At 47.5% G+C, this 27,119-nt stretch overlaps 1 protein-coding gene across 3 annotated transcripts in view; it reads right to left on the bottom strand.

The window, feature by feature from the left end:
• AFAP1L2 (actin filament associated protein 1 like 2) overlaps positions 1-27,119 on the bottom strand; it is a 141,971-nt gene that overhangs the window by 106,495 nt on the left and 8,357 nt on the right. The window contains exons 1-2 of one of the 3 annotated variants that reach the window (XM_070364041.1): positions 9,314-9,607; positions 1,289-1,342 (exon numbers count right to left, since the gene is read on the bottom strand). The exons of 1 other annotated variant lie outside the window; for it this stretch is intronic. In XM_070364041.1, coding sequence (XP_070220142.1) covers positions 1,289-1,342; positions 9,314-9,329 — 70 coding nt within the window. In that variant the 5' untranslated portion in view covers positions 9,330-9,607. Of the gene's footprint in view, positions 1-1,288; positions 1,343-9,313; positions 9,608-27,119 lie in introns of those variants that run through there. One more of the 3 variants, XM_070364042.1, reaches the window with a different exon arrangement.

Below are 27,119 nucleotides of genomic sequence, written 5' to 3'. Positions count from 1 at the left end.
TGGCCCCGCTCAGATTCCTCCTGGGAGCAGAAGGCTGCTCTCTTAGAGCTGACAGCCAGCCATCCTTCCCCCACTGAATCAGGAGCAGGCAGTCAATCTGCAATATGCTGGGACCGACCTGACCACACTCAATAGGCCTGCTGCTGTCTTTGAAGTCCCTGGGAGGGGCTCAGGGAAGTGAGAGGAGAACTCAGGGATCTGTTTAGGAAAAAAACAGGGCAGGGCTTCTGTTGCTGTCAGCACAACTTCCCCCTTGCCCTCCCTGGCAGATATTTAAGGTCCACAGAGAGACGGGACATGAGAATATGTTGGGCTCATCTGGTTTATAACCAGTACAATGTGTCCAGGGTAATGCAATTCATGTTCTTGACTTTTTCTATGCATTCTCCTTACTCCTCCCTTTCAGTGGAGTTTTTCATTAGTTTGAGACCATAGGGCTTCCCTGGTGGCTCAGACAGTAAAGAATCTGCCTGCAATTTGGGAGACGCAGGTTCGATCCTGGGTCAGGATGATCCCCTGGAGGAGGGCATGGCAACCTACTCCAGTATCCTTGCCTGGAGAACTCCATGGACAGAGGAGCCTGGCGGGCTACAGTCCATGGGGTCTCAAAGAGTCGGACACCACTGAGTGACTTTCACTTTCAGGGAGAAGGTGAGAGTCAAGCGACAGAAAATTAATAAAGAGCTTGAGGTTCTTGTTAGAATGCAAGGGCCTCTCCTATATAAACTTAGTGAGACAGCAGAGGAATTCCTTGCCCTTCCAGCTGACCTCGAGGGAATTACATAGCTGCTCTGAGAAGCTAGGCGGCCTGGGAACAGACTAAGCAACCCCAGCTCAGAGCTTCCAGAAGCATGAGGGGCACAGCTGGTACCAAATTAACTGTGAGGACCACCCAGCCCCCGAAGAAGCCAGGAACTGGAGGGGTCAAAACCATGTCAGAGGTTTCCGGGTATCTGCTCCCCTGAATTAATATACAATTGCCCCTTACAAGTACAGCACAGCAGCTCTTACAAGTTATTCCACTAAGCAGCAGTTAGTAGTCTTTCTCCTCATTCGTACAGATGAGGAAGCAAGGCCAAGAGGGATTAAATGACTTGCCCAAGGTCGCACAGAGTTAGTGGCCAAAGACAGATTAGAACCCTGAGCCCCAGAGTGCCCAGGCCCGTGCCCAGCTCCAAAACATCCCTCAGAAATCAGTCCAGAGCATGGGCAGAGCCAGGTCTGTGCCCTCGGGAGCCCTGGAGGCCGGGTGAGCTGCTGCAGGGGGCACAGGCAGGCTCATACTCACAAGCAGAAACCTGCAGCATCCTTCTCTGCAGCAGCAGACAGCAACAGCCCTGTGCTGGAACAGACAGAAAGAGGCTCAAGTCGAGAAAGCCAAGGGAGGCCACCGTGGGCCTGCAGTCTCCACGTCTGGAATCTGGGTTTGAGATCATGCCTCATTTTCCTTGGTGCCCAGGGCTCCTATTGCCTGGAATTCATTCCTTCGCTCATTCCCCCATCATGTCCCAGACACTTACTATGTCACCTGGAGGTGCTCTAGGGCTGAGAGGGAGCCATCCTTGGAGGAGAGAAACATCCGTGTTTTGAACGGGTTTCAGGGCAGACAGACATAGAGACATATAATGATAAGACAATGTGACTTTAATTCAACAAACAGTTTCTGAGCACTTGGGATGTGCTGTACCTAAAATAGTGAGGGAACACACAGCAACTCAGGGAAGGCTTCCTGGAAGGGGCAGCATGTGGGCCGGAAGACTGAGAAGAGTTTCACTGAGCGGCTTAATCGTTTCCTGGCTAAAAGGACACTGATAAGGCAAGTGCCTGAAACTGTTCTGAGCACTTCTTTCTCAATAAGCCCTTGCTGTTATTAGAACAGGACTCTACCCATCAGAAACTCATTTCTCGGGGATCTCTTATCTGGGTTCTGACTTTCTGAGTTAATCTCTTTCATCTCAGTGGACCTGTCTCTCAAATGGGAGCGAATAATCCCGCGTCTTAGAGAGGCTCCGGGCTTCGGAGGCATGTTCACACAAAAGTCCTTGAGCCACAAATTCCTTGCACAGCTGATGGCATCCTCTTTCCCACCAAGGCTGCCGTGCTCCACTCTCAACAGGAAATTGGTTTTATTTATAAGAATCACAATCCTAAACTGACGTTTACTGGGCTGCTCACATTCCCTCTCTCACTTCCCTCCCCTCCCCAGGACACATTCACCCTCCAGAGATTCCTCAGTGACCACAGAGCAAGTAGCGCTGAAGAGTGCTCGGAAAACCGGATGGACAGATGCTGGAGACTGTTTCCTAGAAGGGGATACTGAGGCCTGGGGAGTGACTCACCCGACCAAGCAGAACCCGTGGGGCTCCCGGTTCCCAAAGAGCTGCCTCTTCCTTGCACCCTGACTGCTCTCCCTCCCGTTTCTGCCTAGGCTCTGGGAAGAAGTTCCATCTTCCCTAAGCTTGGGAAAAGCCTCCCATCTCTGGATGACAGAAGTCTTTAGAGAAACGCTTCCCATCATTAAAGGGATTTGGAAGAAAACTGGCACAGCTTCCTCAGCTTTGAAGCTCCTTGGCCCCTCCTGCCCTTTAATGGGGCTTGGAACCAGCCCAGTTCCGAGAGCGCTCGCCCCTTCTGAAAAGGGCAGGGGCCCAGAGCAGAATTCCCCCTACTCCTCCTGGCCTTTCAGCACCAAAGGTGACCTCTCAGGATTTGTTTCAGACCACTTCATTGCCAAAGCATCGAGGGCTCCCACACAAAGAGCTTCAAAGTCAGGAGGGTTCAGGTCAAGTACGATCATGAGCAAACCCCGAGCTTAGGAATCGGAAGCATCACATCGGAGACTGTTCTTCAGTAGCTTTCCCACAGCCTTTTAAAGCCTTTAAAAGCCTCGAGTAATTAAGTTAGATTTCTGCACCATCACAAAATTTGGTTAAACCACATCATGTAAGTATGGAAGAGGTATCTGTTTCACTCCACACTTGCTCTTAATTTTCCAGGTGAGGAAAGTGTTACATACTTTTTTCCAAAGGCTCGCATCATTGGCTACACCTTAGAATCACCCAGAGCTTTAAAAAACACACCACCTAAGCTGAACCCTTAAACCAATTAAATCAGAATGTCATGTGTGTGCACACGCACGCACGCTCACATTCATTTGAGTCTGACTCTGCAATCCCACGGACTGTAGCCCACCAGGTTCTTCTGTCCATGGAATTTTTCAGGCAAGAATACTGGAGTGGGTTGCCACTTCCTTCTCCCAGAATGTCTTGGATGGGGGTCATATTTTTTAAAGCTCCCTGAATATCTCCCACATGTGTCTAAAGTTAAGACCCTCTGCCTTAAGTAGAAATTTAATTGGAAAAACCTGAGCTCCTCGACAAGGAGGAACAACAAATTCAGATGACGCTTCTGAAGGTGAAACAAATACTATCAATCTGTTCATCCCTTTTAATTAGTTTTCCTTTTTCAGACCTTCCCTGGCCACCGATCGCATGATTCCCACATAAGCTTTCAAGTATTTTTACTGGCTTGACTCTTCACAGCTCATCTCTATCTTCCAGTGCCCAAGAATTAAGTGCCCTCTCCTGGCAATCAGGTGATCTGACTCAGAAACCAAAGCACACAGGAAAGGGATGATACACTTTTGACCAATTATTGTGATCCAAATTAAAGTGACTATCTCAACTGTGCATTTATGGCTCCAAGTGTGACGCAATTTCAGGAAGCTTTGGCATGGACTTCCAAGTGCAATCCACAGATAGTAGGTCAGTCACATTTGGCCCTGGTCACACTCACCAGCTGGAAGAGCAGTAGGAACCAGAATCCTTGACCACATGGTGTGAGTTCAGCCAATGGGCTCATCCACAGGGACACAAGGATGCTCTTATGAGATTCATAAATACGTAAACACCCAAGGACGGGAACCATCTCAAAGCACCCCATAGGATTTAGCACAGCTTAGACAATAGCAAAGAAATTAACATGCAAAATACAGCAATTCTGCCATCACTTTCTAGGACAACTCTTATAAACGCTCTACCTCTCTGGGGAAGACACCCCCACATACTCTTTCCTCTACCACCTTGGTTTTACTTAGAACCATGGCTGTCTAGCGGAATGGCTTAGAAAGGATGAGGAGAAAGCCTGGAAGTATTTCTACATTACACACTGGGTGATATTCCAAAGACTCTCTACCTCCAGACATCTCTTTACATCTTAAGAGACAATGGAAAATCAGCCCAGAGCCTAAAAATGATAGGCTAGCTTTGGAGATGCACAATATGTAACATGCAGACTGGGGAATATGGAAAACAGTTTCTCCTGTACTGACTAATTTGTGAGATTTACAAATGAGAGAAAACACTTTGAGATTCTGGAGATGGTGATGAGGCAGTTTACCTATTCTTAAAAGTATCACAAACAATTCTTTACAATTATTACAAATGTTCTGAGACTCCAAGTACATCTTGCACTTCGATTTAATTTTGCTGTTAAAATCACGATGTGCCTAGTCATTTCATAATCATTCAATCTTACTTTTAAAAGAAAAAGGCCCTCAATCTCTGACAGGCAAGAGGAGACTCAGATACTAGAGGCTGCACTGGTTAATGGAAGACTGGGACCAACATACTTAATTTTATTTTGTTTGCAGTAATGCTTCCTAAGGCCCATTTGACTTCACACTCCAGGATGTCTGGCTCTAGCAAACCATCGTGGTTAGCCCGGTCAGTAAGATTTTTATGTGTAGTTCTTGCGTGTATTCTTGCCACCTCTTCTTGATCTCTTCTGATTCTGTTAAGTCCATACCATTTCTGTCCTTTATTGAGCCCATCTTTGCATGAAATGTTCCCTTGGTATCTCTAATTTTCTTGAAGAGATCTCTAGTCTTTCCTATTCTATTGTTTTCCTCTACTTCCTTGCATTGTTCATTTAAGAAGACCTTCTTATCTCTCCTTGCTATTCTCTGGAACTCTGCATTCAGTTGGTTGTATCTTTCCCTATCTCCCCTGCCTCTTGCTTCTCTTCTTTCCTCAGCTATTTGTAATGTCTCCTTGGACGATCACTTTGCCTTCTTGCATTTCTTTTTCTTTGGGATGGTTTTGGTCACTGCCTCCTGTACAATGTTATAAACCTCTGTCCATAGTTCTTCAGGCACTCTATCAGATCTAATCCCTTAACTCAATTCATTACCTCCACTGTATAATAATAAGGGATTTAAGTCATACCTGAATGGACTAGTGGTTTTCTCTACTTTCTTCAATTGAAGCCTAAATTCTGCAATAAGGAGCTGATGAGCTGAGCCACAGTCAGCTCCAGGTCTTGTTTTTGCTGACTGTATAGAGCTTCTTCATCTTCTACTGCAAAGAATATAATCAATCTGATTTTGGTACTGACCATTTTGTGATGTCCATGTGGAGAGTCATCTCTTATGTTGTTGGAAAAGGATGTTTGCTATGACCAGTGTGTTCTCTTGACAAAATTCTGTTAGCCTTTGCCCTGTTTCATTTTGTACTCCAAGGCCAAACTTGCCTGTTACTCCAGGAATCTCTTGACTTTTTACATTGGCATTCCAACCCCTTATGATGAGAAAAGGACATCTTTTTCCAGTGTTAGTTCTAGAAGGTCTTGTAGGTCTTCATAGAACCAGTCAACTTCAGCTTCTTCAGTATCAGTAATAGGAGCACAGACTTGGATTACTGTGATGCTAAATGGTTTGCCTTGGAAATGAACCAAGATCATTCTGTCATTTTTGAGACTTTTTGTTGCATTACTGCAAACAAAGCTAGTGGAGGTAATGGAATTACAGCTGAGCTATTTCAAATCCTAAAAAATGATGTTGTTAAAGTGCCCCACTCAACAGGTCAGCAAATTTGGAAAAACTCAGCAGTGGCCACAGGACTAGAAAAGGTCATTTTTCATTCCAATCCCAAAGAAGGGCAGTGCCAAAAAAATGTTCAAACTACTGTACAAGTGCACTCTTCACATGCTAGTAAGGTCATGCTCAAAATCCTTTAAGACAGGCTTCAGCAGTATATGAAACGAGAACTTCCAGACATACAAAGTGGGTTTAGAAAAGGCAAAGGAACCAGAGATCAAATTGCCAACATTTGTTGGCTCACAGAGAATGCAAAGAAATTCCAGAAAAATACCTACTTTTGCTTCACTGACTACATGAAAGCCTGTGACTGTGTGGATCACAACAAACTGTAGAAAACTCTTAAAGAGGTGGGAATACCAGACCACCTTACCTGTCTCCTGAGAAACCTGTATGTGGGTCAAAAAGCAACCATTAGAACCTTACATGGAACAACTGACTGGTTCAAAATTGGGAAAGAAGTACGACAAGCCTTTATATTGTGACCCTGTTTGTTTAACTTACATGCAGATTACATCACGCGAAATACAGAGCTGAATAAATCACAAGCTGGAATCAATACTGCTGGGAGAAATAACAACCTCAGATATGCAGATGATACCACTGTAATGGCAGAAAGAGGAACTAAAGAGCCTCTTGATGAGGGTGAGAGCAGAAAGTGAAAAAGCCAGCTGAAAACTCAACATTCAAAAAACTAAGATCATGGTATCCTGTCCCATCACTTCATGGCAAATAGAAGGGGAAAAGTGGAAGCAGTGATAGATTTTATTTCCTAGGGCTCCAAAATCACTGCAGACGGTGACTGCCGCCATGAAATTAAGACACTTACTCCTTGGAAGAAAAGCTATGTCAAATCTAGACAATGTATTAAAAAGCAAAGATATCATTTTGCTGACAAAGGTCCACATTGTCAAAGCTATGGCTTTTCCAGTAGTCATGTACCGATGACACAGTCAGACCATGAAGAAGACTGAGTGCCAAAGAACTGATGCTTTCAAATTGTGGTGCTGGAGAATACTCCTGAGAGTCCCTTGAACTGCAAGGAGATCAATCCAATCAATCCTATAGGAAAGCAACTCTGAATATTCATTGGAAGAACTGATGCTGAAGCGGAAGCTCCAACACTTTGGCTACCTGATGCGAGGAGCCAACTCATTGGAAAAGACCCTGATGTTGGGAAAGATTGAAGGCAACAGAAGGGGACGACAGAGGATGAGATGGTTGGATGGCATCACTGATGCAATGGACATGAATTTGAGCAAACTCTGGGAGACAGTAAAGGACAGGGAAGCCTGGCATGCTGCAGTCCATGGGGTCACAAAGAGTTGGACAGGACTTAACAACTGAACAACAACAACAAAACTTAATTTTGCACGGGTCAACCTTTCAATGCAGTGACTGTTCAGCACACAACTCAGCTTTTTCAGTGAATGGGGATTTCTACAATCTCTGGCGTGGCGGGGCAGGGAAATTCCGATTCCTTAGCTGAAAGGTGCAGTAAACAGATTAGTAGTGTTCACTAGGGAACCTTGGAGAATTTTCTCCAGAATCAAACACTAAATGAGCCCCCTGCAATCCAGATAATTCTCAAGTGTATTCCCTTATCACTGGCTGTGCTTGATTTACTGCAAAATGAGGAGGCAGATGTATGGGTTACCCAAAACATACACACTCTGAACTGGCAACCAAAATTTCCTTCAGCTGGCATAAACCATTCAAGGATCTTTGAGGGTGGGAAGATTTTAAACTCCCAAGAGAAAAAGATAACTAAGACGATTTACTCAGGTTAAGGGCCAAGTCGAAAGCTATTAAGACAAAAACCTTCTGATAATCACTGGGTGTTTGGAAAGAAGACCCAAAATGTTATCACTTGCCCTAAACTTAGAAGGATTAACATACCGATTTGAGAAAGTAGCTTGCAACCTGGACCTTCTATCAGGAGCTGACACAGTTCAGGAAGGGCAGACTCTTGAGCTGGAAGGATTCCTCAGAGAGACAGCTCAAGAATCGAATTCCCTGTGAGGGTCCCTCCCAGAGGGCAGAGGGGGCCCAGTGGGGCTGGAGCAGCAAACTGCCATTTTAGAAGGCGAGGGTCTGTGGCCTCAAGTGTTCAGAGACTACAGAAGGACGCATTCAGCCATCCAGGCACAAAACTGACGTGATCTCAGCAGAATTTGAGACAAAAAAAAAAAAAAAAAAAAACCACCCGGTTAGAAATGTGAGAGAGGCTCCAGGGAGGGTTCACAGGAAAAAAAAAAAAAAGGAAGATTGCCAGCTAAGTTAACCCTGTCTCCCCAGCTGTCTTCTGTGCTCTTGGCAAAGACCCTTCCTCACCTGTAACCAGCTGATCCAGATGAGAAAAAAAGTGAGAAAAATCAAAAGATCCAACTTAGAGAACCAAAGCTGAGCCCTAAAATTTATGTCAGTTCAGAAATGAGAAACCACTGGGAGAGAGATTCCTTGGGAATCTGAGCGTTTTTCTATTACTCTTTCCCAGGAGAAAATAAATATAGAAATAGTATTTCCTTTTGCAGGTTTGATAGAGACAGACCAGGAAAATGCAAGAAGTTTCCCCAAAGGAAAGGAGTTGAGGTGGGGGAGGTCCCCCACAGCGTCACGATTAAGGGGCAGCTCCTTAACCTTTTCCAAAAGATGTGCAAAGTGCCATCGGAGGCTTCTAGACTCCACCCGGGGGTCTCTGAGCTCGGGTGCAAGCCGGGCACAACCAGTACAACCCAGGCCGGCCAGCCGCCCAGGAGGGTTTGGCCGAGATATCCGGGCCCAGGCCAACTCCGAAACTTGCTCAGCTGCGCCGGAGCTCAGCCTTTGGGCTGGGACGCGCTCCACCTGCCGGGCACCCTACTCGGCCCAGAATCCCTGCACCCCGCCCCTGCCTGGGGATAAGGCAGTTACCGGAGCACCCGCACTATTGGGGTGGCCCGACCAAGCCGGGAGCCGAGCTGCGCGCCCACCCCACCCCACCCCACCGCCCAAGCGCATCCCCTCGCAAGCTTTTACTCGGGGTCTGCAAGAAGCCCTCCGCTCTGACTGGCGCCCGCTCCAGAAACCCCGACTACCTGCCCTTTCGCCCCCCAAGCAGCCCCGCACTCTTCCGACCTCACTCGGGGACTCCTCGGTCCCTGGCATCTTTCCGAGGTGGCCGGGGCTTAGAAGGTGGGTCCCCATGTGCACCCCCGGCCCTCCAACAGGTGAGAAGCCTCGTCACGCCGACCCCCCGGCCTCCGTGCCTGGGAGGATCAAAAGATCTTCGGCACAGGTCCGGGCTGGGCAGGGGTAGCCGGCCTGGCTCACCTGAGCCCCGGAGGAACGCGAGGCGCACTCGGTGACGCACCCACCTTACCCTCGGCCCTGCTTTCTGGCGCCGTGAGGGGCGCGAAGGGGTTGGGGGCGCGCCGCCCCGGGACCCCGCGTCCTCACCTTTGAACCGCTCCATCGGGGCCGCGGCGTGCGCTCCTCGCGGCTCGGCTCGGGCGGCGCTGCGCTCTCGGCGCTCGGCTCCAAGCCCAGGGCCGCCGCGCTGGCCCCTCCCCGTGAGGTCACGCTCACGCCCGGACCTCCTGGCGCGGCTGCCGCGCCCGGGCCCCGGACCCGGTCCCCGCCCGGCGCGTCGCCCCCGCGGGGGAACTCCGCGGCCGGCCCCGGCGGACAGTCAGCTATCGAGTCCGCTCGCGCCCGGGGCCCCGCTCCCGCGCCAGCTGCTTCACGTCCCGGCTCCGAGACTTGACCAAACCCTGGGGGAGGCCCCCGGGAGGGGTGGGCTCGGGCGGCTTACAGGAGCTCTTCTTCCAACCACCAGGCTGCGAACCCACTGCCAGGAGGTGGAGACTGAGGTCTGAGTCGTGAGGCTGAGAGGTACCTAGAGCACACCCCCCGCCCCGGTTGACCCCTGGGTCAGCGCACTTTTGCCCTTGGCATTTCTCGAGGTAGGACATGGGGAGGGGGGTGGGGACAACCGAGTGCGTCCCCAGTTCTTCAGGACTTGCTGCTACTCTCTCGCAGTCTTTCTGGGTAGCCGATCGCAAAGACGTCTGCTTGCTGTCTTCTACCCCAGTCCAGGTTCCCTGGGCGCTTTGGTTCTCCCAGGACTAGAATTTATAGATCCGCCTAGATAAACCCCGGAGAGCAGGGTTCCTGGGCAGGCTAAGTGCCGACCGCCCCGAGGGGCAGCATCTATTCCCTAGGAGCCCAGTCTTGGCTCTAACTCCACCACTGCTGCCAGGAAGCTGCGCACTTCCCGTCTTTTACCTTCCTTTTTTTGATCATTGGTCCCTCCATCAAAAGGCCCGTGTCCTCCCCACCGGCCCCCAAGGAAGATCCATGTTTTCCTTTAAACTTCCATTTTCACTTTAAAATTTCAATCACAGTTTGTGCTGAACGCCTGGTTTTGCAGCAAGTCTCCCCCAACTTCCTCGAAGGAACACTTAAGGAAGATTTGTTGCTGCTGCTGCTGTTTTCCAAAAGACTTCCTAATTCTTTCTTGGAACAGCAGAGTTAGCCCTGATGTGTTGAGACCTTCTGCCCCAGCAGTCTTAGAAATGTTTTCTCAGTCCCATTAGCAGCTCACATTCTCCATAGCATCCATGGAGCTGTCCTCGCAAGCCAGGCATGGGATGCTAAGGGCTGTACATGCATAGCCTTTCATTTTTCCTATAAGCCTGTGATCTGAGTAGTATTATTTCTACCATGTAGGTAAAGAAATTGATGCTTACAGAGGTTAAACTTGCCCAAAGTCACACAGCTAAAGGGAGCCCAGCAGACATTAAGCCCAGGTGGTCTGCTTCTAGATGTTTACCACAAAACTTTCCTGGAGCTCGAGGAAGTACCAGGCTGTCTGTCACTGTCTTGGGAAGCCTCAGATCACGGAATAATGATGGCCCAGCCAGGTAGGGGCTCTGGTTAGACCCAAGCACAAGGCATTCTGGGAACCCAGTGGAGGGCCCTGATCCCACCTGGAGAAGCCTCCTAAACCTTCTAGAAGAGGAAATGACTGAGCTGAGTCTTAAAAGATGAGTTAGAACTAGTTTGGTGACAGGAGAGGCAGAGTGACTACAGCCTTCCCGGGAGACAGCGGGGAGCCATTTTAAGGGTCCAGTAGTTGTGTGCTGCTACTACTGCTGCTGCTGAGTCGCTTCAGTCGTGTCCGACTCTGTGCGACCCCATGGATGGCAGCCCACCAGGCTCCCCCGTCCCTGGATTCTCCAGGCAAGAACACTGGAGTGGGTTGCCATTTCCTTCTCCAATGCATGAAAGTGAAAAGAAAAAGTGAAGTCGCTCAGTCGTGTCCGATTCTTAGCGACCGCATGGACTGCTGCTGAAGCCAAAATACCCCAGGAGTGGAGAAGGTGAGGCTAGATGGGCGGGCACAGGCCTGCTCCAGGATCCAGAACATGGAGTGATCTGAAAGTTAAGAGGATTGGGCAGCCCTGAAAAGTGAAGGTGTCCGGGATTTCCTGGGCAGCTGAGTGGAGGGTGGAGTGTAGGAAGCAGTAGCACCAGCCAGGTGAGAAGTCAGTGAGGTGGTAGAAACCTGGAGAGGACTGGGGCAGAAATAGGCAGAAGTTCAAGGCCAGGGCTCTGTGCCTGAGCGTAGGGCTTGAGGGAGATGGAATTGGATGCAGATAAGTGTCAGCAAGTTGGGGTGTTGGGGGCAGAAAGTGAAGGACCCCCAGCAACTTGAAGTAGGCCTAGGGACCCAGGTCTGAGCCCTCCAAGTCACCCCCATGCATTATTTCAGTCCTCTCAGCCACTCTTCCAGGTGGACTGGGCTCATGGGGGTTCTGAAAATAGGAAGAGTGTGGGCATCTCGGGGAACAAGGGAAAGGAAATAGTGTTCCGGGGGCCTCAGGAAGCAGGGACTGGGAACTGGGTCAGGATGGGGGAGGGTCTCTTGCTTTTTTATGTTCTCCCTCCTCCCCCCGTTTCCTCATCTTGCAAATGGCCGGGCATGGCACCCACCCTCCGATATACAGTGTCCAGAGACAACTGGACATTGCTGGGTCCCCGGTTTCCTTTCAAGTTCTCCAGGGGAATCTGGTTGTGCAGCCTGGCAATTTGAGACTGGCCTCAAGTCTGGTGGCTGGTCATGCCTGACCAGATTTCAACTCCAGCCATCAGCTGGGACCAGTAGGTTACAGGGTCCAGCCCCCCTCCTCAGTCAGGCCTTTGTCACTGCTGACCCTCCCAGAGGGGTGAGGCTGACTCTAACTGAGGTCATTAAGTACAAAAGGTAGAATTCAAGTATTTCCATCCTATGAATGGAGAGGATTTGGGGGCCTCACCCAAGTCACCAAGTGAGGTAATCTCTTTCAGAACTCAGATTCAAAATTCATGTTTCCTGGTTCCAAATCCTGTGCTGTCACACCCCTGCCTGGCTTTCCCAGGGCTCTAACAGGGCTTCACCCCAGCCAGTCCCCTGGTGGCCGGCTCTGTTAGCACTTCCGGTAATGGCACCATCCTCTCAGAAAGCTGCGGGGGGCTCCATATCTCTCATGCCTGCTCCCTCTCCCCATTCCCCCACCACCACCCAGCTCCAGCCCTTTAATTGCCTCTTCTTAAATCCTCTCTAGTTTATCCACGGAGACTTGGCAAATCCCAGAGCCTCTAGACAAACAGAAATCAATCAGAAATGTAACCAGAATGAATTTAAAATGGGACTTCACCACCCTTTTCAAGAATGAAATTGAAACACTACTTCAAACCATCAGTAGGAATCAGGGCTTTGGAAGACTCAGCATTGTGTCCTCCTCTTTCCAAGTCGCATGTGTGTGTGTGTGGCTCAATTGTGTCCAATTGTTTACAACCCTATGGATTGTAGCCCACCAGGTTCCTCTGTCCATGGGATTTTCCGGGCAAGAATACTGGAGTGGGTAGCCATTCCCTTCTCCAGGGGATCTTCACAACCCAGGGATTGAACCCGGGTCTCCTACATTGCAGAGAGAGTCTTTACTGTCTGAATCACCAGAGAAGGTCCAAGTCCTGGATGCAGTTTAACCCCGTGTCTTTAGTCCCTTTGCAACTTTGATAAAGGAGCCACTGCATTCAAATTCTAATTCATTGAGTTTCTGGCCTCTAGGATCAGAAGATCTGGTTTCCTGTACCTTCTCAACCTTCTGAGGGCTCTGACCAACCCCACCCCAGACAGACCACAGGATCCCTAATGGGCTGTTCTGTTGCAGGCAGTCCTGAAACCAAACTGAGCACCTCCAATCTGGAGGGTAGGTAGTGGGTGGGTGTTCCCACCAAGTTCAGCAGGGGTGGGGGTGCACCAGGGCCTCTGGGTGTTGTGGAAGAGTCTGGAATCTGCTGGAAGGGCTGATTCTCCCCTAATTTCTAAACCAGTTCTCGGCACCAGACAGGTTTGTTCAATCATAAAGTGTTGAGGCAATTGCCAGCTGAGGCAATGAGGAGGGGAGCCCAGCTTTATAAAATTATCCTATTTAATTCTCACAGCCATCCAGGCAGCATATACATTTCCCCTTATTTCACACATGGTGACCTTGGAACTCGCTCAAGGTCATCACTCGGCAGGACCCAAGCCAGTCCCATTTGAGCACCATCTCTGACCCAACCACCTAGGAGTATAACTGCTGAGTGATTTGTTAATTCCATGCTTAACTCTTTGAGGAACTACCCAAAATGTTTTTGCAGAGGCTCCACCATTTCACATTCCCACCAGCAAGGCATAGGGGTTCCCGTTTCTCCATACCCTCATCAAAACTTTTTATTTTCCATTTTTAAAAATTATTCCCATCCTAGTAGGTTTCATTATTTTTTCATTATTTTTTTTAAGACATGTCACCATGACATGAAGGTAACATTTCTTCTTAAATCTGAGTGGTTGCTACAAGAGTGTATTTTATATTATATAGTGAGGACCACTGGCTCAGGTTAACCCTCTCATAGTTTTGCTGATGCATTTGAAGAAGCCAAGACCTAGAATTTTGAAGTAGAAAGTGTTTATTCAATATTCAGGTGACTGACCCTCCTGGCCAGCATGTTTGAAATACTTCAGAATTTAAAATAAGTAAATAACAATAAATATTTGGGTGGCTCAGAGGGTAAAGAATCTGCCTACAATGCAAGAGACCTGGGTTCAATCCCTGGGTCAGGAAGATCACCTGGAGAAGGAAATGGCAATCCACTCTAGTATCTTGCCTGGAAAATTCCATGGAGAGAGCCTGGCGGACTACAGTCCATGGGGTCACTAAGAATTGGACATGACTGAGTGACTAACACTTTCAGAGAAATGAAGACAGCCAAGGCCTCGAGGAAGGGGCGTAGATGGAGGCGAGGGGAGTGGGTGGACACACGCCTCCTTGCTCTGTCTTTTCCTCTCCCCATGCTGTCTTTCCTAATGCTTGCCCCGACCCATCTCCAGGCCCTTTTGTCTCCTAACTTCTGCCCAGATTCCCAGTCCATTGATGCAGAACATTTCAGAGCTGTTTGGAAACCAGGAATCACTAGAGAATCCAACACTCAGGATGCCAGAATCCAGAGAGGTGCCAGCACCAACCAGAGCAGACCAGCAGCTGGCAGGTGGCACCAGCGCCCAGCAGCAAGAGCTCTTCTTCCAGCTGCTTGTGCTCAGGGCTCGGCTGCCCCTTCTCCCTGGGTAGTCCCAACACTGTGTCACCCTAAGCTGTACAGAACCCCCGAGATGTGCCTGAATTATGGTGCCTAGACAGTGGTCAGGGTCTTGGTCTTGGTTTCACGTCTTGATTTTTTTTTTGCTGACTCTTCCTGTGATTGCTAAGATAATCATTTCTCAGATGAGGCTTGGGCAGAAATGCAGCCGGACCAGAACTGACGGCCTTGCAGGTTCCTCAGAGTCCCCAGATAAGGACACCTTGCAGAGAAGTCATTCATTTGTGCCTGGAAGCTGAGAGTACTTCCTGCTTCCTTCCCCAAACTGCTGTGCCCCTGAAGAGCCCCAGCTGGTCCTTCCAGACCCAGCCCAGAGGCCTTTCTCCTTCATCAAGGCTTCCCAGAACATTTTGAAAGGACTGAAGGATTAAAAGGATTCTTGAAATCCTGTTAACACTTTCCCACTTCCAAAATCCATTTCTCATTTAATATCAGAAAACAACTAACCTTCTTTTTAGGTCTTAAGCTCTCCAAAGAGCCTGCAGGATCTTGTGAGCAGGAACTCAGTAATAAGCCCCTTGATTGCCAGCCAATCAGGACTGGCAAGTCTCAGGTGCCTAGGTTTATAGACTGGCTGTGGGTCCACAGACCCTGCCATAAAGCCCACAGCCACTTGTCTGCAATAGGTGCTTTCCCAGCACTGTGCTGCCAACAGGCTCAGCTCCCCAAGGCCTCTTGGGGCTGCCTGGGCCCACACCAGGCCAGAACAGCTCAGCCTCTTAATCCTCCATCTAGCAAGGCTGAGCTTCAAATTCTCGTCACTACATTTCAGAACCCACTCCCTCCAGGCTGACCTGCCTGGTGACTCTTCTTCCCACTCCTTGGTGTACTCTTTTTGGATCGCTTTCCAATGGCTGGATGAAAGGAGTGGAATTTTAAGTCTTTTGTCCTAAAGTCACTGACTGGGGTAAGGGATAAAATATAAAACCTGGTATTGTTAACTATGGGCTTCCCTGGTGGCTCAGTGGTAAAAACTCTGCCTGCCAATGCAGGAGATGTGGGTTCCTTCCCTGGGTTGGGCCGATCCTCTGGGGAGGTGGGGAGGAGGGCAGATGGCAACCCACTGCAGTATTCTTGTCTGAAGAATTCTGTGGACAGAGGAGCCTGGTGGGCTACAGCCCATGGATGCCACAAATCGGACATGACTTAGCTACTGAGCACTCATACATAGGGTAAAAGGGATAGAAATGGGAAGTAGTTACTGAATAATTGCCTCAATCTTGCAGAAACAAGATTTCATGTATATTGAAGACAAAGTGGGCATGCACTGATGGAGCTCCTGCTTAGCAGCCCTGGGGGAGGCAGGAGGGATTAGAAGGCTGTCTGGGGGAGCTCAGGCGCATCTCTGTGACCCTGATCCAGGAGCCTTCCCCAGCAGGTCCTCTGTGCTGCTGCCAGCTCACCAATATGCCTACCCTTAGGCACACAGCATGGTTTTTCTTTGAAAGTATCCATTGAGTTCAGTTCCCCCAGTCCCAAGTTCGGTAAGGAATGTGCCGAGAGAATGACTGACCTGGAGCCACAGGAGCAGGATTGGAGCTGGACTCTGAGTCTCCTGATTCCCAGGCCAGGGCTCTTTCTGCAGCAGCCACTGTGCTCAGGGTAGAAGCAGGTCTGAACCCAGCTCTTCCAGGATGGAAAATGCTGCCACATCTGACCAAGGCCTCTGGGCCTGTTCTGCTGACAGTCTTTCTAGAGCCCCAGACACCAGGCTCTTCACTGTGGGTACAGCCTAGCACACAGAATTATCCACAAGTCATCATGAAAGAGTGAAGCATTTCCCACAGGCGTGATCATATCCCTGAAGGGACAAAAATTTGTTCTTGGGAGGGGCAAGAAAAATCTCACGGTATATAAACACACATATAGCATATAAACAGATACACAGTATGTCTATGGCATTAAAATTTCACGGGCAAGTAAAATCTCAGCCACCAATTAAAACATGTTTAGGACTTTCCCCCATACCACCAAACAATGCTCTGGTATCAGCTGGGTAGTCTATGATTTGACTCAACTCTGACATCATCTACCTGGAGATAGCATCAACTCCAAAAGATTAAGGGTTCAGTCCTACGAGACTGTGCTCCAAGCCCTTCCCCACCCCTAATCCCCACAGCTTCTGATGCCAATCCCAAATTCAGGTCATCACGTGTGCTTCTGATCAATTGCCTATATACTGGTGATGCCCAAGACTTTCTTTTCAGGTTTGGTTAATTTGCAAGAGTGGCTCACAGAACTCAGAAATACATTTTACTTCCTAGATTACCAGTTTGTAATAAAAGGATACAGCTCAAGAATGGCCAGGTGGAAGAGATGCCAAGGGCAAGGTCTGGGGAAAAGGCACAGAGCTGCATGCCTCTCCCAGCTCATCGCTATCTCCAGATCTCCAGGTATTCATGAAAGCTGGAAGTTCTCCGAACCCTTTCCTTTTGGGTTGTTATGGAGTCTTCATTACATGGGTATTACTGATTAAATCACCGGCCACTAGTGATTTATTCAAGCTTCATCCCCTTCTCCCCTTCCTTGGGGCAGAATGGGGGTCAGGGGGTTGGGACTGAAAGTTCTAACCCTTAAGTCACATGGTTGGTTCTCCTGGCAACCTGCCCCCATCCTTAGGATTGCTCCAAAATCACCTCATTAACATAAACATGGGTGTGATGAAAGGGGGTTGTTATGAATATCAAGACACCTTTATCACGCTTATTTATCACTTAGGAAATTTCAAGGGTTTTAGAAATTTCTAAACAGCTATAAATTTCTTGTTATAAATCACAATATCACAAATAGAACCTAGGAGAAAATGTCTACAAAGGCTCCTGGATGGGGAGTTCCCTGGTGGCCCAGTGGCTAAGGGGGCCTGGGTGTGATCCCTGGTCAGGGAACTGAGATCCCACATGCAACAACTAAATATCCCAAGTGTAACTTAGACCTGATGCAGCCAAAAAACTAAATAAATAATTTTTTTTTAAAGGCTCATGAACAGAGGCGATGATGAAAGAAAGGTGAAAAACACCAGAATACAGGCTCTAGAGTCAAGGTTAGACTCTCCCCTCTACCTCTTTGTAGCTGATGACCTTGGGCAACATGCTCAACTTTTCCGTACGCCAGTTTATCCCTTAAGTCAAATCAAGATAAAAACTGTATTCACCTCACAGGTTGGCTGTGAGGATTTCATGAGATAGACAATACACATAAGGCACTTAATTCCATGTCTGAGACATAAGTTCACAATAGGTGTTAGATGCAACGATGATCAAGACAGCTGGAAGGGAGGGCGTCTTCCCCCTACATGGTAAAGAATCTGCCTGCAGTGCAGGAGACACAGGAGACTCGGGTTCGACCCCTGGGTTGGGAAGATCCCCTGGAGGAGGAAATAGCAACCCACTCCAGTATTCTTGCTGGAAAAATCCCATGGACAGAGGAGCCTAGCAGGTTACAGTCCAAAGAGTCGGGTGCAATTAAGCACACATGCCTCCTATGGCAGAGAAAACAAAGCTATGGCTGGTTTCAGAAATCCCTCTACAGGAAGAAGGGTCCTGCTTGGTGCCAAGGATTAGAACTGGTGCTAAGATTTCAACCACTCATCCACCCACCCACCCACTCAGGTCTCTGCTCTCCATCTCTACTTCCCTGTGTCTGACACTAAGCATGGCACCTGGGGCTTTATTGGATGATAAACTGCACAAAGGGATTTATAGCCTCAAAGGGGACCAGAAACTCCATCTTCACTGGCAAAATGTCTTATCTACTAAGTGAGTGCTTCTTAGATGGTAACATGTATAGGAATCACCTGGGGATCTTGTTAACATTCAGCTTCTGATCCTGAAGATCTGGAGTGGGACTGGAGAATCTGCCTTTGTGACAGCCTCCCAGGCGATGGGGATGCCCTGGTCCAGCACCACTAATTGGGGAGCCAGACATTCACGAGGCTTTCCTTTCCCACCGTTAACCAAACCCAGGAAATGATGCTTCCCTTTCTCTGCTGATGGTTGCCTATTATTTTATCACGGGCCCATGATAAAAGCATCTAGAAATTTTTATGCTGGTAAATTCTAGAGAATACTCTTGAGAGTCCCTTGGACAGCAAGGACATCAAATCAGTCAATCCTAAGGGAAATCAACCCTGAATACTCATTGGAACGACTGATGCTAAAGCTCCAATACTTTGGCCACCTAATGCGAAGAGCTGACTCACTGGATAAGACCCTGATGCTGGGAAAGACTGAAGGCAGGAGGAGTAGAGGATGACAGAGGATAAGATGGTTGGATGGCATCACTGACTCGATGGACATGCATTTGAGCAAACTCCAGGAGATGGTGAAGGACAGGGAAGCCTGCAGTGCTGCAGTCCTAGGGTTGCAAAGAGTTGGATAAAACTCAGTGACTGAATGAACAACAACAACAAATTCTGGAACAAAGTCCTCAAGGCGAGTCCATTCTGTACCTGGGGTCACAACTGGTTTCTGAGGATTCTGAACGTTCAGTTATAGTGAGCTCGCTTCAGTGCTCCAACTGGATCACACAGTTGTACTTGTTTTTCTTTCAGGATCAAAATACTCTGGGGGAGGGAGATGAGAAGGGGGTTAGGAGGAGAGAGGGGAGGGAGAAGAAAAGGCTGGCCAGGAGGAGACAGCCTGGAGAGAGAGAGGAGGCTCCCAGCCAGGCTCTTCCAACTACCCTTTTGTTTGGAAACAGCCTCAGGTAGCCAGCATTTCTCCTGGCAGAAACAACTGAGAGAATGTAAATGGGAATAGAGGAGGCTTCACCAGGGCAGAGCACTTGAAACCAGGCCACTAAAATCGGCCAGTGTCTGGGGACCTCGTTCGGTCACTCGATTAGAATTTTTAGTGTAATTCAAGTAATGTTTACGGAAGGTCCCAGAGCAGAAGGGCCTGGGGTGTGGGGTTTGGAGCCAAGAACAGGCAGGTCCCAGATGGCAAGGAACAACAATCATTTTTCTTTTTTTAAAAAAAGCACTTGAGGAGCAGTTTTCTCAGAAAAAGAGTAACCTGTTAACACATACAGTAAGAGTCCAGTCTCTCAACTTGGACTGTTGAGAGAATGCAGCTGCCCGTGTGCGTGACCTGTGGATGGGCTCTTGGGTCGGCCCCACCCACCTCAGGGCTCTTGGTAGGATTCACATCCTCCCACACAAAATACTCTCACAATTCAAACAACACGTGGGGGCATCACAGTGCTCAGTGTCTTAGAATCCATGGTCTCCCCAACAGATGGGCCACCTCCAACGGGGCTGTAAGAGTGGGAGAGCTGGAACTACCCCCGGCCAAGTGGCTAAGACTGTGTTCCCAATGCAGGCGTTCGATCCCTGGTTCAGACACAGATCCTGCATGCCGCAACTAAGACCCAGCACAGTTAAATAAATAAGCAAAAATAAATATTAAAAAAAGAAAAGTGGGAGAACTTGGGAGGCTATGATAAAGATTTTCCTGAGCTGGGTCATAGCTTGACTCAGGCCTTCTGACTGAAGGGCTGGCATGACTGAATTATCCCAGGTCCATCACTGATGATCAGTGTGACATTGAGCATTCATCATCTGTAAAATAGGGATAATAATAATACCTACTTCATAGACATGTTGTAAGGATGCTCCAGGATGAAGCACAGAAAAAACAGCATAATATCTGCTATTGAGTGAATGTTCAAAAACGGGTTGTGGGTGCATTTATCTAGGGCTTAAGTTTTGGACTGGGGTGGGGTGGGGTGGGTGGAGGAGAGAGGTAAAGGAAAGAGCTAAGAGCTTAGAATGTAGTTTTTCTTCCAATGCTTTCCTTCATGTGCATAGAACCAATTTAACACCCTCATCCTAAGCCATAAATGTATATCCTTCCTGCTCAAACTTCTTGCCCATTGTCCACTAGGGAAAAAGCTAACTCGCCACTTCAGAGCCTCTAACGACAGAGCTCTGGAAACACAATGCTCTTTTTTTTTTCAGTTGTTGCATGCAAACTCTTAGTTGCGACATGTGCGATCCAGTTGCCTGACCAGGGATTGAACCTGGGCCTGCTGCACTGCGAGCATGGAGCCTTCAGCCACTGGACCGCCAGGGAAGATCCTTGCCCTAGCTCTTGATTTCCACTTTCTCCAATCTCCCATCCTTTTGCATCTCCAGTCAACACTTGGTTGAATCTCATTCTTCTCCAAAATCGACTGCATCTTTCTCCACTATATAGCTTTTGGGTTTTACAATAAAAATAAAACTCTGTTTACATTTTTTCAAATTAACTGCCCTTCTTTGTCATTGAATGTATTTTTAATTGCTGTGTTGAATTCCAAGTAATTGCTATGTCATAATTTTTATAATCATCCTCCCACGGAGGGGTATTGGAGTGATTACTAGATTTCAATGTTCTAAATAGAACATCAAAAAACATCTTAATACAGATTATCTTTCTTCCTTTTAAAAACATTTTTTATTGAGATATAATTGACATACTGTGCAAATCACCCATTTAAAGTATACCATTTAATGCTTTTTACTATATTAATAGAGTGGTGCAACTGTTCATGGGGTCACAAAGAGCTGGACAGAGCTAGGCGATGGCACCCCACTCCAGTACTCTTGCCTGGAAAATCCCATGGGCGGAGGAGCCTGGTAGGCTGCAGTCTATGGTGTTGCTAAGAGTTGGACACGACTGAGCGACTTCACTTTCACTTTTCACTTTCATGCATTGGAGAAGGAAATGGCAACCCACTCCAGTGTTCTTGCCTGGAGAATCCCAGGGACGGGGGAGCCTGGTGGGCTGCCGTCTATGGGGTCGCACAGAGTCGGACACGACTGAAGCGACTCAGCAGCAGGGACTGAACAACAACCACCATCACCACAATTAATTTTAGAACATCTTTGTCACGCTAAGAGGAAATCTTATACCTATCAGTCATCACCCCATTCTCCCCATTCCCTCAGCATTAGGCAATCACTAATCTATCTTCTGAATCGACAGATCTGCTTGTTCTGGAAATAAATGGAATTATTTAATATCCCCAAAGACATTCCATTCCACTGTCTTTTCTGCCTGGATTCTTCCAATTGGCATAATGTTTTCAAAGATCATCCATTTTACAGTATGTATCAGAACTTGTTCCTTTATACTTTCAAGTAACATTCCATTGTATGGCTGTATCACATTTTATTTATGAATTTATCAGTTGCTGGACAATGATTTGTTTCCACTTTGGGTCTATTATAAATAATGCTGCTGTAAATATTCATGTACACTGCTTTGTATGCATGCGTGTTTTCATTTCTATTGGGTGCACTGAGTAGCTATGCCCTTACTCAGCTGTTGCTCTTGTGGTTCAGCCCTTGTTCATACGTTGAGCTCACGCTCTGCTCTCCACCCCAAACCTGCTCCTCTTCCAAAGCACACTACAGGTTCCACCACCTCTCCTGTTGCACAACCCAGAAACTCAGCCATCAGCCTGTATGCTACTCTCAACTCTTCCACCCTCCTCCCCATTGCAGCCCACATCCAGCCCAGTTGCAACTCAGATAGAAGCATGGTCCAAGAATGCTTTGCAAATGGTCTAGAATCAATCAGGCCATTAATTCTTTACACACTCATACCCCTCTGTTTATATTTGTCGAGTTACTGGATTAATGTCTGCTGCTGCTGCTAAGTCACTTCAGTCGTGTCCGACTCTGTGCGACCCCAGAGACGGCAGCCCACCAGGCTCCCCCGTCCCTAGGATTATCCAGGCAAGAACACTGGAGTGGGTTGCCATTTCCTTCTCCAATACATGAAAGTGAAAAGTTAAAGTGAAGTCGCTCAGTCGTGTCCAACTCTTTGCCACCCCATGGACTACAGCCTACCAGGCTCCTCCACCCATGGGGTTTTCCAGGCAAGAGTACTGGAGTGGGGTGCCACCGCCTTCTCCGGATTAATGTCTATTTGCTATTTTATCTCAAGTGCTCAACATAGCTCCTACTGCCTACTTTATAGCAAGACTGTAAGCCAGTTTGGGTATGTATCACATTCCTTTTATAACATCTCACAGATCCCAATACAATAGTACTGCAATAAAAATGTGTTGACTTGAATTGCTTTTATTTTTTTTAATAAATTTTTATAGAAAAATCAACATTTTTGGTGTGCAGGTCCATGAGTTTTGAAAAATGCATAGTCACAAAATCATCACCACAATTAAGACGTAGAACATTTCATCACGTCCCAAATTTTCCATGTATTGCTTTATAGTTAACTCTCCCCCTTCCCTATTTCCCGGAAACCTCTGATTTGTGGTTTTCTATTCCTATAGTTTTGCCTTTTCCAGAATATCAGGTAAATCTAATCACATATCTGTGGCTTTTTGATTCTGGCTTCTCTTCCACTCAGCTAATGACTTTGCACTTCACCCATGTTACTGTAAGAGCTCATTCCTTTTTATTGTCGAGTACTATTTCATGGTATGGAAGAACTACAGTTTATCTGTTCCCCAGTTAAAGAACATTTGGGATGTTTCCAGCTTTAGGCAGTTTGACTCATGGCAGTGTAAACACTCAGAGACAGGTTTCATGGGAGCCAAGGTTCTGGTTTTACTTGGATGAAGACCTAGGAGATGGACTGCGCTGTCATATGACTGGTGTATGTTTAACTTTCAAGGAATTGTCAAATTGTTTTCCAGAGCAGTTGTATTCCAGAGCATTCTGTATCCCCACCAGCAGTGTGTGAGAGTCCAGTTGTCCTGCATTCTTGCCAGCACTTGGTGAGAATTTTTATGTTGCCTGGATTCCAGTACTTTAGCAGATAGGTGATTTGCAAATATTTTTTTCCCACCTGAGGCTTGTTGTTTCATTCTCTTTCTCCAGGGGATCTTCCTGACCCAGGGATCAAACCCGAGTCTCTTGTGTCTCCTGCATTGGCAGGTGGATTTTTACCACTTGTGCCACCTAGGAAACCCGTTTGAAGAGCCTGAGTTCTTAATTTTAATGAAGACCAATTTATCACTTTTAAAATTTTCTGAATCATGCTTTTGGTATCATATCTAAGAAGTCTTTGCCTAACTCAAAGTCATGAACAATTTCCCTGATGTTTTCTTCTAGGAAATGCATAGGTTTAGGTTTTACATTTAGGTCTCTGGTCTATTTTATTTTTTTATCTCATAAACTTTTTCATCTGCTTTAGGTCCTAAATCTAATCTATGATATACTTGTCTATATTGCTTTCCACCCTTCAAGCTCCTTGAGGGATCATGTTATCTAAACATCAATATTTGTGTGACCCTGGGAGTGAGGTCTCCTTAAATTGTGAGCCCTCGGCACCTCACCTGGCTCCCTCTAGTGCCCACCCCTTATTTTATTCATGTTCATATTTTCCATAACACCAAGCATCATGTCTTTCACACTAGGTACTAAATAGATGTTACTGAAATTAGAGAGTGAGATAAAAGAATAATTTTAGCCTGCTTTTCACAATGAGAATGAAGAATTAGCGCAACCAGGAAAAAGCATTTCTTGACGATGCACTGTAGAGCACCTACTGTGCGTTAGATGCTGGAATGCCTCCTGGTGGCTCACAACTCCCAGAAAGTTACTTCATCCTAAGCGGCCTTCTTACAGCAATGCTTATCACATTACCCGGTAAGCAGAAATAGAGTATACAACTAACCAAAGTGCTCTGGTGGGATGTTTTCAAAATCTGAAACACATCCAAGTAAAAAGTGTGCTCAGTCGCGCAGTCGTGTCCAACTCTTTGCAACCCCATGGACTGTAGCCCACGAGGCTCCTCTGTCCATGGAATTTTCTAGGCAAGAATACTGGAGTGGGTTGCCATTTCCTTCTCCAGGGGACCTTCCAGACCCAGGGATCGAACAAGTGTCTCTTGCCTCTCCTGCATTGGCAGGCGGATTCTTTACCACTGTACCACCTAGGAAGCCAAAGTAAAAAGCATGCTAGAGAAATAACATGTGAGCCCCCGGAATGGCAGACATTCTAGCTTGAGTTCAGGTGGAGGTCAGATGTGAAAAGTTAAGGGTCAGACTTGCAGGACTACTTCTCTCTCTCATTTTCCCTCTATTTCCCCCTCCCCCACATGCTAGAGTTTTCATGAAAAACCCACTTTGTGGCTCCCTGGGCAGGGAGAAGTTAAGCAGACTTTCTCCATTCAAGGCTTGCAAACTCAGAGACTGGAGGAAAAATTCAGTTTGTCTGGAAGATCACTTCTATCTCAGGCCGTTACAACAAAAATACCATGGACTGGGTTTTTTACAACAGAAATGTGTTTCTCACAGCCCTGGAGGCTGGCGGTCTGACGTTGGTGTGCCAACAAGGGGTGTATGAGGGCCACACCCAGTTTGCAGACTTCCCCTTCTGTCCTCACAAGGCAGAAGGGGCTGAGGGGTCTTGCTGGAGCCTCTTTTATAAGGACATTAATCTCATGACGGCTCTGCCCTCTTCACCTCATCACCCCCACAAAGGCCTCACCTCCTGATCCCATCACTTCGGGCATTAGGATTTCAACACTGGAATTCTGGGGCCATTCATGCAGACCAAGCACCGACCTGTTTTGGAACGTTTTACAGGGGGTCCCTCAGCCCTCTGTCAGCAGCAACACGAGAGGCACCCGGGGCCTCAGAGCAGCAGACCTAGAAGGTGCGCGGACTGGGCTAGAGAGGGGGCGTGGCAGCTGCACTGGGAGCGGCCTGTAGATGCCGGACCGGTCCATTCTCACCTCTCGAAAGATCTGAAAGAGCTCTGAAGCTCTGACAGAACATTTTGTCCCAGACTGCAAAAAAAAAAAATTTGCTGTTGTCATTTATCTTTTCCAATTATATAGGTTGAGAAATGCGGAGCATAAAGCTTAGTGATGTGAACTTAAGCACTTTCTAGGGGCAGGAAAAGACTCATTAAAATAAACTTTATGACCTTGGCATTCTGTACCGTTTCAAAGTAACCAGTTACAGAAAATGGAAATGAGATGGCAAGATTTCGATTTTAGTTTCAAAGCAAATGCAGTCCCTTCCTAGTGATTAATAATTAAAATAAACTTCATGGTTCTAGGGAACAGCCTAATTTGAGCAATGTTTTTAAAAATTATAATTTGTAAACCACCAGCCCCAGAATCACATGAGAGTTTTGTTATTAATCTGCCTTCCTCCCTCCCTCCTTCCCTCTTTCTCTCTCTCTCACACACACACTCACATACACACACATTACTAGGTCCTCTATTAAATTTATCTGGTGGTGAGGGACCTGGGAGTTCACATTTTTAATAAGCTCCTAGGATCTAGACATTTTCAATCAGGTTCTAAGCCATTAATGTATAGACTGTTTCCCCCTAATGCTGATAATACCCTATAATACTAAATACTAATTTAGTAACAATAATAATATTTTTCTAACCTTTTATTATGGTGTTAACATGGGCCTAAGCGATGGTGAGATACCATTACCAACTCAATGGACATAAATATGAGCAAACTCCAGGAAACAGTGAAGCACAGGGAAGCCTGGCGTGCTGCAGCCCATGGGGTCACAAAGAGTAGAACCGGACTTAGCAACTGAACAGCAACAAATGGGCCTGTGTTATCTCATGCGTAACTGTTGAGTGTTTCTCATGCATAATCCTCTCAGCAACTCCTGGGATAATCAGCATCTTTCTTCTCATTGGGTACAGGGATGCAGAAACTGAGGCAGGAGTAGCTTGTCCAGGTCATGCTGCTGGGTAGTGGCTCTGGATTGAAGGAGTCAGCACCCAGAGCTCCTGACAGTCACAGAGAGAGGTGAACTCACAGGCCCCTCTGGCCCTGCACACTGGCAGACGGACGTTTACATCAATATCCTCGCCAAGGGCCAGGCTCTAAAGAGCAAAGTCCCTTGAGGGAGGAGGAGGTGCCACCTGATTGGCCGGCTCGGTTCTGTCCAGGGACACCCAAGGTGGGCTGTGCCTGCTTCAGGCCTTACCTCCTGAAAACATTCTAACCAGGTTGGGCCATTGATGCCTGCCTGGCCAGCCAATTGATAGCCAGGCAAATGTTGAACGTTTCTTCTAGAAAGAGAAAAATCTGACCCTTATCTGCCTCTCTGGTGTTGGAGGAGGCGGCCTTGTGTCTCCACACCTAGGCAGAGGCATCACAGTGCCCTGGGGACCTAGGTCAGCATGATGGAGGTATCTGGTTTAGACCAATGCTTGCTCCATCTTGCTGAGGAGTTAGAGACCTTTTTTCACTGATAAAAATGCAATATTAACTTCCTAGAGCTGCCATAACAAATGAGCAGAAACTGGATGGCTCAAGATGACAGCAATTCATTCTCTCATCATTGCAGAATACAGAAGTTCAAAATCAAGGTGAAGGCAGAGCCATGATCCTGCTCAAGGTGCTAGATGAGGATACTTCTTTGCCTCTTTCAGATGGGTAACTCCTGAGCTCATAGTGGTTGCTGTTTACTCACTCAGTCATGTCTGACTCTTTGGTGACCCCATGGACCATAACCCTCCAGGCTCCTCTGTCCATGGAATTCTCCAGGCAAGAATACTGGAGTGGGTTTCCATGATCTTCTTCAGGGGATCTTCCCAACTCAGGGATCAAACTGGTATCCCCTGCATTGCAGGTGGATTCT

Source organism: Bos mutus, chromosome 26 (assembly GCF_027580195.1).
Source record: "Bos mutus isolate GX-2022 chromosome 26, NWIPB_WYAK_1.1, whole genome shotgun sequence".
Classification (NCBI taxonomy): domain Eukaryota; kingdom Metazoa; phylum Chordata; class Mammalia; order Artiodactyla; family Bovidae; genus Bos; species Bos mutus.
This window is presented reverse-complemented; position numbering and strand designations above follow the sequence as displayed.